This window comes from Typopeltis vanoorti, chromosome 1 (genome assembly GCF_054136105.1).
Source record: "Typopeltis vanoorti isolate ZY-2024b chromosome 1, IOZ_Tvanoo_1.0, whole genome shotgun sequence".
In the NCBI taxonomy this organism is placed as follows: domain Eukaryota; kingdom Metazoa; phylum Arthropoda; class Arachnida; order Uropygi; family Thelyphonidae; genus Typopeltis; species Typopeltis vanoorti.
In genome coordinates, this window is record NC_143549.1 from 26,757,033 (window position 1) to 26,773,266 (window position 16,234).

General features: G+C 38.0%; 1 protein-coding gene across 1 annotated transcript in view; it reads left to right on the forward strand.

Moving 5' to 3' along the window:
• LOC150109852 (A disintegrin and metalloproteinase with thrombospondin motifs 9-like) overlaps positions 1-16,234 on the forward strand; it is a 605,150-nt gene that overhangs the window by 336,277 nt on the left and 252,639 nt on the right. Inside the window, exon 22 of the mRNA XM_090396355.1 lies at positions 101-271. Coding sequence (XP_090252481.1) covers positions 101-271 — 171 coding nt within the window. The remainder of the gene's footprint in view (positions 1-100; positions 272-16,234) is intronic.

Genomic DNA, 16,234 nt, shown 5'->3' on the forward strand with positions numbered 1-16,234 from the left:
TATCTGTTTTGCATCTTAGATAATATCTAGTATGTATATGTTATCTCCTTACTGCATGAAATTGTATTTTAATATTAATGATTTACTTTGTATATCTAAGTGCACTGTGACTTGTGGTGAGGGATTACGGCATCGTGAGGTGACTTGCCATAAAAAGCGAGATAACTCCCTTCTACCTGATTCTTTATGTGATAAAGAAACGAAACCAGCCCTAATGGAAATATGCCAAAAGCTTGCCTGTGGTCAATGGAAAAGTGGTGAATGGAGTTCAGTAAGTATAATAGGATTTATGTTAATGTTGACAGCAACTTTTCATTTACAGACAATATAAAAATAGAATAAAATTAAAATCCATTATATAATAAGGGTAACCAAAATTGTTCACTTCAGATATTGATGGAATATTGCAGCATTCTTCCACCAGGACATTGATCAGTTCTTTCCAGATGGTAATAGATAAATTCCATGTCATGAATAGGAAGGCAACACTTTAATTAATCATACCGAAGAAAATAGATTTTGGAAGGATAATATTAGTTGATAGAAATGATAGAGAGAAATTAATGATATACGTGAGGGTTGTTTTAAGTTTTTCCATTTATGGTGTTCTTTTCTACAAAATGACTTCAAAATGGAGAAAGAATCTGGAATCAGTAGAACTTTAAGGATCTTTTAGGATATTGACAGAAGAAAGTTGAAACACTTTGGACACATTGAAAGGATGGAAGGAGGAATTCTCAAATTATGTGCTTACACTCTTATGGATGTACTTCCATAACCTCCATTCTGCCTTATCATTGCTGTCCAACATTTGGGTAAGTCCTGTATCCCTGTCACCAAACTTTTTTTTTGTTGATCTTTGATAATATGTTTGTTCATTAATGATATTGTACATTTTGCATGATATTTCAAGGTCCATCTGCCTTAAGTGCTTTTTTTATTATTATTATTATTATTATTACGGGTATCTCCATGGAGTCAGTAGACTCATCGCGGGAGACCCAAACTAGCAAAACAATATCTGTCATATCTCTTCTTGAATTCATTTACAGATGAAGAGCTCACAACAAAGTCAGGCAATGAATTCCACTCATTCACCACCCTCCAGGCAAAAAACCTTGTTCTGACACCTTTGTTAACCACACTCTTCTTTAATTTCCAGAGATGACCTCTTGTTCTTCCATCACTATCACACAGCTGAAACATTTCCCCTGCATCAATCCTATAAAAACCTTTTAGTAATTTGAATGTTTCTATCATATCCCCTCTTCTTCGCCTATCAGTCAATCTCTGCAATCCACAAGCTCTCAATCTATCAATGTAGGGAGCATTTTTTATATCACTCACCAACTTGGTCACTCTTCTCTGAACCCTCTCCACAGCCTCCTCATCTCCAAGGAATCCAGGTGACCAGACCTGAGCACAGTAATCCAAATGTGGAAGTATCAATGCTTTATAAAGGGGAATAATAACCTCTTTATCTCTGGATGTCAGTGTGTTCCTCAACAACCAAGTAATCCTATGTGCAATCTTGGACACCTTAGCAATGTGTCCTCTGAACTTCATCTCCTTATCTACCAATACCCCTAAGTCCCTAGCCTCATCAATCTCTTGGAGTACCTTTCCATCTATGTAGTACACAGCTGGTAATCTTTTAATCCCAAAATGCAAGACTTTACACTTTTCCACATTGAACTGACATCCATTTTCTTTTGCCCATTTTACCAGCTTATTTAAATCCTCCTGCAAACTTTCAACATCAGCTTGATTTTTTATTGCACTACACAACTTTGCATCATCAGCAAACAACTGAATATCTCCCTTTAAGCCGTTTCCTATATCATTTATATACAAATTAAACAACATTGGCCCAAGCACAGAGCCCTGAGGCACACCACTGGTCACCTGCCTCATTCTGGACTCGGCTCCTCCATACACCACCTTATGGTATCTCTCCCTGAGCCATTCTCCTATCCATATCACCAATTTAATATCCATTCCCATCTGCTCCAATTTGCGTAACAGTGTTCTATGGGGTATCCTGTCAAAAGCCTTAGCAAAATCCAGAAGTACCACTGTGTAGCCAGTTCCTTTGTCCAACTCTGATGTTATTCTATTATGGATAGTTAATAGATTGCTAAGGTAGGATCTACCTTTAACAAAACCATGTTGGCCTCTATAGAGTATCATATCCTGATCCACCCATTCTTGAATTTTGTCTTTAACCAACTTTTCCAATACTTTTACCACTACTCCTGAGATGGTGATTGGTCTGTAATTCAATACTGCAGTTTTAGAGCCACCCTTATGCAAAGGAACCACTTTGCCTAACTTCCACTCCCTAGGGACCATACCAGAGTTCAAACTTAAATTAAATATCCAGGTAAGAGGGGTTGACAATTCATTTGCACATTCACGCAACACCCGAGCTGATATTCCATCTAAGCCTACCGCAGTGTTTGCATTTAAGTTTCGCAATATATTTAATACCTCTGATTCTTTAGCTTCAATTCTCACATTAGGTATTGCTATAGGTATAGAGATATCCTCACTTGGGTGATAGACTTTTGAGAAGTGATCACTCAGTAACTCGACTATTACATCTGATTTTGTCACCTCAATACCATCAGCACCCACTAAGGTTATCCTTCCGAAGTCATTCTTCCTCTTACTTGCCACATAGCGGAAGAACTCTTTGGGATTACCCTTGATCTCTTTGGCTAAGGTCTTCTCATAATCTGATTTAGCTTTTCTTACTATGCTGGTAACCTTCCTAGCTTGAGCCTTGTACTGCTCATGGGTGTCCTGATCGCCCTTCTCCTTGTAAATTCTCCATAACATTTTCTTTTTTTGTAGTTCAAGCTTGATACTACTGCTCATCCATCTAATGCCTGCCTTGTTTGACCTCCTGACCATGGGGACACAATCTGATATTGCTTTCCTCAGATACCCGCTGATTTTATCCCAAGCACTGCTAACATCTTTCCCTTGCAATATGTTCTGCCATGGGATGGCTGCAAGCTCACTCCGAAGCTTGTTATAATTGCCTAACCTGTAGTTTCGTACATACCCCTTCTTAATAGAAAAATCCACAGATTTTGCAACCTCCCAAGTCAATACCAGATGATCGCTTTCACCAACTGGAGGTAACGAGGTCACCTTACTTATGCATATAACCTCTGAACCAATAACCAGGTCCAACACTCTCACACCACGTGTCCCTTCAGTTACGTGCTGTTTCAAGTAATTATCTCGTAGCAGATGTATGAACTCCATTTCCTTTTTGCTACGTGATATTTCCTCCTTCCAACTTGATATCACCATAATTAAAATCCCCCATAATAATCACTAAGCCTTCACTCATTGCACTAAGTTGCTGATGCATGAATTCAATATCTCCCCCTGTACTCCCTGGCCTATAGCAGCATCCAACTGTATATTTGGTTGCGTTGGTCACTATTTCGCACCAGACTGCCTCAAATGAACTCTCATTCACATGTCTATCATCATGATATACTACTTTCTTTGGCTGCAACACATCAGCTATCATCAACAGTACTCCTCCTCCTGTTCTATCTTCTCTATCCTCCCTGAAAATACTGTACCCATCACATTCAATTCCAGTGACCACATCTTCTGCTGACAGCCAAGTTTCACTAATGCCTACAACTTTTGGTGAGATTTCACTGACTAATGCCAAAAATTCTTCTCTCTTATTTCTAATGCTTCTAGCATTGGTATACAAAAATTGCAGATTCCCTCTAGATCTTGTACCGGCTTTAGAACTGATATATAAATCACTAACTACCGTAGTCCTATGCCGATTTTTTCCCCCTCTCTTCTGCAATTTATTCTGCCTGTAAGGATCAATAAATACACAATCAGTGCTAAAGTTTCTCTCTCTTACACTCAACCTTTTCAATATTAGTTTCCCTGCCCAATAACTTCAACCTGTTCAGAAAACAATAACTTCTTCAATCTCTTATGTCCTTCCATGTTAAGATGCAGTCCATCTCTAGCATACAACTGCCTTTTTCCTTCAAACACACTCCAAACATCAACAAACTCCAGACCTCTTTTTCTGCACATTCTTGCAATCATATCATTCATTATCATTGCTCGTCTACTTAACTCGTAATTGTCAAAACGAGGCAGCACACACACTATTCTCCCATTGACACTTTTCCTCTTCACAATATCTAATAATGTTCTTAAATCTTTTCCTACCCGATTTATACTACCTCTCAGGTCATTCGTACCCACCATAACTATCATCTTGTCTGTTTCATGCCCTCTCTTTATTGCTAAAGCCACTCTTTCTATTGTACCATCAGCCAAGCACTCCTCATGCATACCACTCTCCATACCCTTAATCATAGAATCACCATATATTTTACCACTATTAACTTCATTCAAGTTCACACTCATGGACTCATTCTCTACACTATTCAGCATGACTCTCCCAGCTTCATTACTCAACTCTCTATTACTTACTCCCCCACTCTCACTACATCTCATTTCTTCTTGGCCACTTGTGGTTTTATTATGTTGACTCCCAATCACTCCCATACTATTTATTACTGAATCATTCACCAAAGACTCACCCATATGTAATCCTGTTCTAGTTACTTCAGCTAAAGTAATCTCTATAGTCCTAATTTCTCTGTTTAACACATTAAACTCAGCTTTAACTTCCAGTATCTCCTTACCGATCACTTCCACTTCCTCATGAAGAAGATGAAGGTCATTTTTCATTTTCATAAACTCCCGCCGAAGTTCTTCCGCTACGGTCCCGATGTCAGCTTCCATTCCTAAACGCTCCAGCCTATCCCGACACTTCTCACATACGTCGACATTTTCTTTCTTTTCATTTTGCCAGACCGACCACAGATCCTTCACATTTTTCGGTGCATACATGTAGCAGTTTCCGCAACGCATCCATTGCGAAAAATCTAACGCTGAGCCAGCCTTTCGTGTAATAGTAGAAGTCCTGCGCGCCGCTGACGTACGTTTCTTGTTGGACGCCATCTTTACACGTTGATATAGTGAAACAAACGGCAGTGAAAACACAATATATACAACACAGTTCTAAACAATAATACCACTGAAGGACACTTGTTTCTAACCGATGCACAATTTTAGCACAATTTGTGACAAAAAGCCACACTATATTTAACTTTAAAAACACGTTTTCTAGACTAGCTTAACTCGACCGCCACATTTACCAAGGACACTAGTTGAACTCCTCCACACTTTTAACTGAAGAACCACTCTGAGAAATACATCACTATTATTAATGAACAAACATATTATCAAACATCAACAAAAAAAAAGTTTGGTGACAGGGATAAAACACTTACCCCAAATGTTGGACAGCAGTCATAAGGCAGAATGAAGATTATGTGCTTACAACATGCTCATCATTGGTAAAGGGCTCTGGAAAAGATAAGTGCTATTTTGTGTAATAATTGGCTATATTGCTTGCATTTTAGTATGCTATTGTTTATTTTTGATGACTGTGTGTGTGTGTGTGTGCGCGCGCATGCGTGCTGATTATGGGCATTATGGTTCTGTTATTGACATTTTTTTTTATTATTAAATTTTTGAATCTTGCCTTGAATGGAACACAATAGCAGTATGCATGAGGTCAACTGATCATGCAAAACAAAGATCAAATGCTGTTAATGACATAGACTTTGTTTTTTTTTTCCATTTCAATAGTGACATTGAAATGGAAAAAAACAACTCTCTTCCTTTCCTAGACATACTTGTCACACGTCTTCCCTCTGGCTGTCTCTCCTTCTCAGTTTACCACAAACTTACACACACAGGCCAATACATACACAAAAATTCTTACCTCCACCACCCAACACAAAAACTAGATGTCATAAGCACCCTTAAACACAGAGCCCTAACTATTTGTTCTAATGAACAGGCTCTAAACCAGGAATACAAGATCATCAACCAAACATTTATCAAAAATGGATACAGTAAAAAAACTTTTAAAATTCACAAGATCCTCCATAAAGATACCAGTAAAAACAAAAAAAGATTTCAAGAATGCTATTGCCATTCCTTATGTTAGAGGCATTTCTGAAAAAATAGACAGAACACTTTGCAAATACAACATTAAAACCACCTTTAAACCCCCAAATAAGTTAAGACACCTACTCAGTTCTTCTAAAGATCCTCTTCCACACCTAGCCCACCCAGGGATATACAAAATACAATGCACATGTAACATACCGTACATAGGGGAAACAGGGCGAACTATCCCAATCAGACAAGACGAACACAAACGACATATTAAATACCTCCATTTTGGTAAAACCGGCCTTTCTGACCACGCACTCCAAACATACCACAGAATTGATTGGAAAAATACCAAGTCCCTATACCACACCAAAACCTGGTTTGAGAGAAAATTTGGAGTCATGTGAAATGCTCAAACACAACCCAAATCTCAACAAAAATGATGGCCTAACCATTTCAAGAATGTGGAGGACCCATCTACAACCTGTATAACAACCTAAACTAGCCATAGAAAAATCCCACTACAAGAAGACAACCTGGTGAAGTGTTTGTAACATTCAACAGCAACTGAAAGAAATCATATTATAACAATCAGAACTATCCAGAAGAATATTAATACATGAGGACTTCAGCAATTTATTGTAGTTGTATTTATTTTTTTAATTTAAATTTAATTTAATTTAATTTAATTTAATTTTTTATTTTATATATATATATATATATATATATATATATATTTATTTTTTTTATCACTAGAGGTCAGGCTAGGGAAAAAGATTAGTTAACTACGTAGATTTAGTTTACCGGTATACAGTGGATGAGCATGTAGCTTGGTTGCTTATACACTTGTATTCTTCCGATGATGACCTCGATACAGGGGTCGAAACGTCAAGTTTTATTTTATTAGTAATTAATAAAATAATCTGTTCAACACGTGTGTTTTTGTGTTCCTAAATTTACAAATATGAGTGCTGATTACCGTGTAACCTTAAAAGAAAGAATCAGTATTACTCTGTTCATGATTTTCTATATGTGAGAGAGTAGACAGATTAGACAATAGTTTTTTATATCTTCCTTGTTTCCTTTTTTGAATAGAAGTATCGTTTTTGAGGTCTTCCATTCCTCTGGAATCTTCTTTGAAGTACCACGTGAATCTGGCAGCCAAGGCTTTGAAATTAATTGGTCCACCTTGTTGGATTTCTTCAGCCTTAACATGATCAAGTCTTGAGGCTTTACCTTTACTCATTTTCTTAAGGGCATGTTCTGTTTCTTCTGGAAGTATATCTGGTATATTGCTTGGTTTTGGAATGATAGATTCTGAAACTTGGCACTTAACTCCCTTATCGCTGCTTATTAGTGTGTTCTTCAATGATCAAGTAATCCTGTGAGTTACTCTTACTGCTTTTTAGCAATATGCATAGTTTCATAGAGATTATTATAGAAATTCTGCACAATTTCTTCTATCCTTTTTCTATTAATATGTTTTTCTCCATTTTGAGCCTGTAAAGGTGAGTTAGCTGATCTCATATGGAAGCGATCAATTGAAGGTGAGTTAGCCGATCTCATACAGAGGTAGCAGGATATTTTTCTCCCGGAAACTTGGGTTTTTCATCCCTCATACAGACAAATCGTCCCTTCAAAACACGCAGAATTTACAGACAAAAAATACTAGCGATGGTTGTTGTGGGCAGTAAATGCCATTGATGTAAGTGATTGGTAGTAGAGGTTCTGTGTAGTAGTGGAGATGGAGAGTTGTACAATAGGTGTCCTCCCGCAATGAGTCTTTGGACTCCTTGGAGGTGTCACAAATAATAATAATAATAAAAAGCAGATGGAATTGACTGTTTAAAATTTAAGTCTTTCTCTATTTTTTTTCAGGCTGGTTTTTGCCTGTACTGCTTCTCTTACTGAAGAGATAGCATTTGGAAATAAGGAAAATGAATTTCTTGAGTACTTGAGAGACAACATTCTCAGCCAGCATGTGAAGATCGAGACTTTTAGACCTGGTAATTTTATCAGAGGATGCAATTGTGAGTGTGGTTTCTGCACTTTTCTCCATCTGGTGAGAGTGATCATAAAGTTCTCGTGTGGGTTGTGGCTAGCCATATGCAGACTTCTGTGAGGAAAGGATATATGGAAGTATGAAATTGGTGATTTTTATTATTATTGTACAAGCACCTCCATAAAGTCCTAAGACTCATTGTGAGGACCCCAATCTATCAAACTATCAACACATTATTAATTGTACATCTTGAAACCATTAATAGACAAAGCACTTACAACTGACTCAGGCAACCCATTTCCATTCATTCACCCCTTTCCAAGTGAAAAATCCAGTCATCACTCCCTTGCTAAATACACTTTTATTCAACTTCCAGAGATAACCTTATGTTCTGCTCCCTCAAGCCAAGTACTGAAAACTTTCCCATGCATCAATCCTATAAAATCCTTTAAGCAACTTAAATGTTTCTTAAAGGATTTTATAGGATATAAGCAAAACCGACAATCTATCCTTATAAGGAGCATTCCACAGAGTACTCACCATCTTGTTCACTCACCTTTGGATTCGCTCTGCCATTTCATCATCCCCAAGAAACCCAGGTGACCATACCCGAGTACAGTAATCCAGATATAGTCTTATTAAGGCTTTGTAAAAAGGAATGATAACTCCCTTATCTCTGCTTATTAGTGTGTTCTTCAATAATCAAGTAATCCTGTGAGTTACTCTTACTGCTTTTTAGCAATATGCCTATAAACTTCAACTTTCTACTATCCCCAAAACCCTGGCTTCTTCAATTTCATTGGAGTACAGTTACCTCAATGTGGTACACAGCTTGTAATCATTATATCCCAAAATGTAATCCTAAAACATAATGGATGAGGAAAAATTTTACATTTTTCCTCATCCATTATGTTTTGCTTTTACTGTTAGATAATCCTACATGCTCTTTAAATCACCTTAATTAACAATTAACCCACCTGACTTTGCATCATCAACAAACAACTGAATATTTCCCTTCAAATTACTTCCTATATCATTTATGTACAAATTAAACAGCAGTCGTCCAACCACAGAGCCCTATCATGCACCATTAGTTACCTGCCTTCTACTGGATTATTTTCCTCCATGTACTACTTTTTGGTATCTGTCCATGACCCATCCATATCACCAGTTTCATACAAATTCCCATTTGTTGCAGTTTGCATAATAAAGTTCCACGTAGTATCCTGTCAAACGCATTTGCAAAATCCAGTAGTGTCATTGTGTAGCTATTCGCTTTATCCAACTCATCTGTCACCCTGTTATGAAAAGATGAGATCTAAATATTATATTATAATAGATTTCTAAGGCATGGTCTACTTCTACTCTTTTACTGTAGTTTTTGTGCTTTTACTGTCACTCTTGAGATACTGATTGATCTATAATTTGCTACCACAAACTTTGATCCACCTTTATGCAAAGGAATTATTTTGCCCTCCTTCAACTCCTTTGGACTATGTCAGAGACCATTCTTAAATTTAACAGCCTAGTCAAAGGCATTGTCAGTCTGCCTGCACATTCTCTTAAAATTATTATTATTATTATTATTATTATTATTATTATTATTATTATTATTATTATTATTATTCAGGCCTCCATGGAGTCAAGAGATACATCACAGGGAAATCCTTCCTAGGAAACACAAAGTCTATCATACTATCCCTTGAACTCATTGACTGTTCTTTCTCTCACCACTCTATTAGGCAATGCATTCCATGGTTTCACCACCCTCCATACAAAGAAACAACTCCTCCCCTCTTGCTCACAGCTTCCTTTCATGACTTCCAGGAATGGCTGCTTGTCATCGCTCTTCCTGCTGCTCTACCAAGTAAATAAACTCCCCAATATCCACCATGTAACTGCCTTTCAATGGTTTAAAGTCTCAATCATATCACCTCTTCTTCTATCAACCAAACTCTGCAGTCCACATTCCTTCAGCTGATCCCCATAACTAACATTTTACAGTCCTGAAACTATCTTTGTTATCTGCCTCTGCACCCTTTTTGCAGTTAATTTATCCACTTCAAATCCTGGGGACCAAATTTGAGAACAATAGTCTAAGTGTGGTCTTATCAGTATCTTATACAATGGAATGATAACTCTTCTATCTCTGCAGGGCAGCGTCCTTCTCAGTATTGCAGCAATCTTTTGGGTTACACCTTTGCAATATGCCCCCTGAATTTCAGTTTTCTATCAATCATTAACCCCAGATCTCTTGTCTCCCTTACTTCCTCTAGTAATGTACAATTGAGCATACAGCCTCCCATCGATGTATCCCAAACTTCAAGACTTGACATTTTGTTGCATTAAACTGATACCGCCCATTCATTTGCCCATCTGTTTAGTTTATTCAAATCCTCTTGCAGGGTCGCTACATCTGCACTATTACTAACAACCCTTCCCAGCTTCAGATCATCTGCAAACAACTGAATATCTATCCCCTTGTAATCCATTGACAATGTAATTGATATAAAGGTTGAACAATATAGATCCCAGTACTGAGCCCTGTGGAACTCCACTTATAACCTTCTTCTTCTTCTTCCTTGTTATTGTCTCACCATACACAACTCTCTAATACCTATCAGACAGCCAATCCCGAATCCAGTTGACTAACCCGATATCTAAACCCATGTGGCTGTAACTTAAATATCAGTTTATCATGTGGCACCCTGTCAATGCCTATGCAAAATTCAAAAATATGATAGTATATATGCCTTTCCCTCATCAACTACTCGTCACTTTATTATAAGGCAATCATATTACTTAAGCAAGAGGCCCCTTAACAAATGCATGTTGATTCTCACAGATAACATTACCCTCATCTGCCCAATAGCATATATTTCTCATTATCCTCATCTGCCCAACTCTGTATATATATATATATGTACATCTACTGATGACACGCAAACTGGCCTATAATTAGACACTTCCAGTCTGCTACTGCCCTTATGCAATGACACTATCTTACCTTCCTTCCATTCCTTGGGTACCTTTCCCTTAGCCAGACTTTCATTGAAAAGCCAGGTCAAAGGAGCTGTCAGTTCTTTAGCAAATTCTCTCAAAACCTGTGGCGAAATACCATCCAGTCCCACAGCTTTGCTGACATTCAGAGCACTCAGTATTTGTAACACACTCTCTTCTTGCACATCTAAACCTCAATTTTTATCCAATAAATTGGATAAAAATTCCAATTTTTATCCCACAATGTCATTCTTCTATAATCATTTTCCTCCTACTGGCCACATAGCTAAAAAGTTCTCTAAGGTTTTCTTTGGATCTTAATGCCAATCTCTTCTCATATTCCAGTTTTGCCTTCCTCACCATACTCATCACTCTCCTGGCCTGAGTCTTATATTTCAGGCATCTGCTCTCTACCTTTCTCTCTCCTTAAATCTCTTCCATAATCTCTTTTTCATCTGCAGTACCTGTTTGATATTGTTTGTCATCCACTTTACACCAAATTGTGTCTGCTTCTTCACTCGTTGAATACAGCCCACAGACACACTCTTGGGAAATACAATTTCCTAAGCACTAATGATATCCTGGCCTTCCAATTCTGCCCTCCATGGAACTGCCCCAAGTTGATATCTAAAACTATTATAATCACCTGCCTTGTAATTCCATATATGTTCCCTTTTCTTTGATACTCCTGCATGTCAGTTCATCTTCTGAGTCAAAACCACATGGTCACTCTCTCTCCAACTGGGGGGGGAGTTGTCATCTGTTATTATAATCTCTTCTGATGCTATGATCAAATCCGAGACTCAAACCTCTTGTTCCCTCTATTACATGTTGCCTTAGACATTTGTCACTCAAGAATTCTAGAAATTCCATTCCCTTATTACTACATGCATTTTCCTCTTCCCACCTTATGCTGCCGTAGTTAAAATCTCTCATAACAATCATTCTTCTTCTTGCACTTGCCAAACTCAACTGCCTAAACATCCCCTGCTCCCCACCGTCTGTACTCCTTTGCTTGGAGCAACAAACCACTAAATATCCTGTCTTGCCCTCCTCTACCTTACACCATATGCTTTCAAAATCATTAGTGTCACTGCCTTCCAAAGCCTCCATTCTTAGAGAACATTAGTCATTATTTATCATAAGCAGTATTCCACCACCATGTTTTCCCCTCCTATCCTGCTGAAAAATGCTGTATTCTGCTTCTTCCATCCTGTTATTATATCATTTTCCATCAACCACGTCTCAGTAATCCCAATAATCTTTGGCCAGGCTGATGCTATCAGAGTCACCAATTCATCTCCTTTATTCCAGAAAATCCTGGTCTTAGTACAAAGCATAAAAATGTCACTGCTTCTATACTTATCATTATCCCCTTCAGACCATACTGGACTCAATGTTACTCTGATGCCCCCCCAAGCACCCATTCCCACAAGAGGACACCCCTGCTACCATCCCTAGGAATTCTAGTTTATCTGCATTGACACACCAACTCATTCAGAAAACAGCAATCTCTCCAGATGTTTATGTTTCCTTATTCAAATGCAAGCGGTCTCTCACACAGTTCCTTTATAGACTCAAATGCCCTCCAAGCATCCACGTATTCCAATCCTCTCTTCTGACACATTCTGGCTATTATGCTATTCATTATTACACACTACCTTTCCTCTCTGCGTTTTCTTTTGTACGTCCTCAAGCATGAATCTCAGATCTCTCACCACTCGATTTACACAGCCTCTTAAGTCATTCGTGCCCACCATCACAATCATTTCATTCACCCTTTCACCTGACTTAATTGCCATAGCCACACTTTCTATCGTTCCTCCAGGCAAACACTCATCTGGCATCCTATCTTGCACACCATGGATCATCGAGTCCCCATACATTACACATCTTGCCACTCTGTTCCTTGATTATTCACCTGCATCCCTCTCTCTCTCTCTCTCTCTCTCCACTAACCCTTTCTCTCAGTGTTCCCATACTTATCTTCTGTCCCGGCATCACTCTATCCCTGGTTCCAGCACTCCCTCGCATTCTTCTCATTTCCTCTCTCTGACTGATTCCATTCTCTCTTCTATCATTCCCATAACTCTCTCTCATTCCCTCTCTTCTACTGTTTCTATTCGCTCCTCTTCTATCATTGCCATAATTCTCTCTCCCTCTTCCTCTGATTCGCTTGCATTCATATCATCTATTCGCCTACTCTCATCTTTCATACTTCTCATCTCATTCCCAAGACATTCCACCTTCTCTTTCAACTCATCTATCTCTCTCTCAAGTTAATCACTCTTACTCACCATTCATCCTCCCAATCACCATCTCCAAAAAGTTCACAATCATTCAAATCTTCCACACTCCCCACTCTTATACGAGCTGATCCAATTCAATCCGACAGCTGTATTTACATTCAGATTCTGCAGTATTCTAAGCACCTCCAGTTAATCAACATCAGTATTCTTAATAATAATAATAACAATAAATTATTTATTATTATAATTATTTGGTTGCCTCCATTGTGTCAGCAGACTCATGAGAGGCCAACTCAACCAGCAACATCTATCATAATGAGCTTTGAAATTATTTATGCTACCTGCACTTACAATGCACTCAGGCAATGCATTCCACTCTCTAACAACTCTCAACATAAAAAATCTACTTACACCCTTCTTCATCACATCTTTATACAACTTCCAGGGATGACCTCTCGTTCTTAGCATCCAATCTTTTTATAATTTCTTCTGTATTAATCTGATAGAATCCCTTGGCTAACTTGAAGGTCTCTATGATATCTCTTCTTTTCCTACTATCCATTAACCTCTGTAATCCACAATCGCCCAAATGCTCTACATAATCAGGACACTCCAGAATCCTGATATCACTTTGGTTTTTCATCTTTGCACCCTCTGTAGTGTTTCCACATCACAATGAAAACAAGGTGAACCAATCTGAGCACAATAGTCCATATATAGTCTGACCAGTTCCTTATACAGATGCACCACCACCACCTCCTGAATCCCTGCATGTCAATGTACTTTTTATCATAGCAGCAATATGATGTGCAGCCTTACCAACATGCGATGGGCCCTCAGAACTTCAGTCTACTCTCTACCATCACCGAAAGACAGGGATTAAGTACATCTCCACCAATACATTGCGTAGCCTTATATCGATGTATCCCAAAGTGTAATGCCTTGCATTTATTAACATAAAAACTGCAACCCCACTCTTTTGTCCAAGGAGATGGTCTCTTCAAATCTTTCTGTAGAGAATTAACATCATCTTTACTCCTGATAATTCTACCTAACTTGGCATCATTGGCAAATATCTGAAGATCTGCAGTCAATCCATAAGAAATATCATTAACAAACAAATTAAATATCAGGGGTCCAAGAATATAATCCTGAGGCATGCCACAGGTCGCTTTTTTTCTGAGTTCAGAAAGCCAATCTCTGTATCTAACCAATATACTATCTATTCCTATCATCTGCAGCTTGTACATCACTTATCATGTGGTAATCTATCAAACACTTTTGCAAAGTGCAAGAATATCACTGTATATGATTCTCCCTTATCTAACACACTTGTTACCTTATCATAAAATGCAAGTAAATGATTAAAACAGGACCTTCCCTTTACAAATCCGTGCTGACCATCATAAAGAATGCTATATCCATCAATCAACTCAATCCTGTATTCCATTCCTTACCAATCAGTGGAAAAAAGGCCAAATAACATCTTTCCACAAGCATGGTTCTAAGACAGACTGCTTATAGTTGGAGACTTCTGTCTTAGAATGATGCTTGTGGAGAGGAGGTGTTATTTTGCCTTTTTTTTACACTCCTTTGGAATCTTCCTCACTAGAAGTGGGGCAGGTTCAAAGGAGTGGAAATTTCATTAAATTGTGGTTATTTCATTAAATAACCAGGTCAAGGGCATAACCAACTGTGGTGCACAGTCCTTAAGCATACATGGTGATATATCATCCATTCCTACAGCCTTATTAACATCTAACCCAACCAACATCTGATACACCTCTGATTCTTTCACTTCCAATTCTCCTAATACCTGCCTCTCTTCTATATTTGCATGGCATCATTTATAACAGTATGATATACTCTGATAAAGTACTCATTCAATAATTCCACTATGCAGTTGTTAATCTGCTACCATGATATACGAGTTGTCAAAAAGGCTGAAACCGGTCTGGGTAGTGACCCCCCACCATAATGTAATAACAGCATACATTTCCTAGGAAATGTGTTTTTACATTATGGAAAATACCAAGATTAGCGATCAGAACTTTCCCCACCTTTGCAACGAGTTGCCTGAGATTGTACTACGTACTAGGACTACTTGCATTAGCTCACGCTAGTGGCCGCTGATACTTTTATAGTTTACTATATTCGGCATGAAACTCTCTGATTCCAATCTTTGAGTTTCTTATTCGGTTTTAAAACAATGTGAGATTTAATATCCCCTTAATTTGAATAATGTTTATATCGCCGAAATGAAGCCTATTGGCTCTTTATATTTAAGTAACTTAATGGTTGCACCTGTTTGACAACTCATATAGCAGAGTATATAAGTTCTTTTTGCTATACCCTTTGGTATCTATTTGGTCTAGTTACTCACTGATGAAGCCTCAAAAAAGGCTGAAATCGGTCTGGGTAGTGACCTCCCACCATAATGTAATAACAGCATACATTTCCTAGGAAATGTGTTTTTACATTATGGAAAATACCAAGATTAGCGATCAGAACTTTCCCCACCTTTGCAACGAGTTGCCTGAGATTGTACTACGTACTAGGACTACTTGCATTAGCTCATGCTAGTGGCCGCCGATACTTTTATAGTTTACTATATTCGGCATGAAATTCTCTGATTCCAATCTTTGAGTTTCTCATTTGGTTTTAAAACAATGTGGGATTTAATATCCCCTTAATTTGAATAATGTTTATATCGCCGAAATGAAACCTATGGGCTCTTTATATTTAAGTAACTTATTTACATCTATATCTCCTCCAGAGATTCTTATTCAAAATAAAAACACCTTGTAGCAACTTGTATAGGTAAAGTTGATAAGGCTCTGTATTACTAAAACCTTGGTATTTAGGGTCTAGCTACTCACTGAGGAGACCTCAAAAAAGGTTGAAACTGTTCTGGGTAGTGACCCCACCCATAATGTATTGCAGTATACAT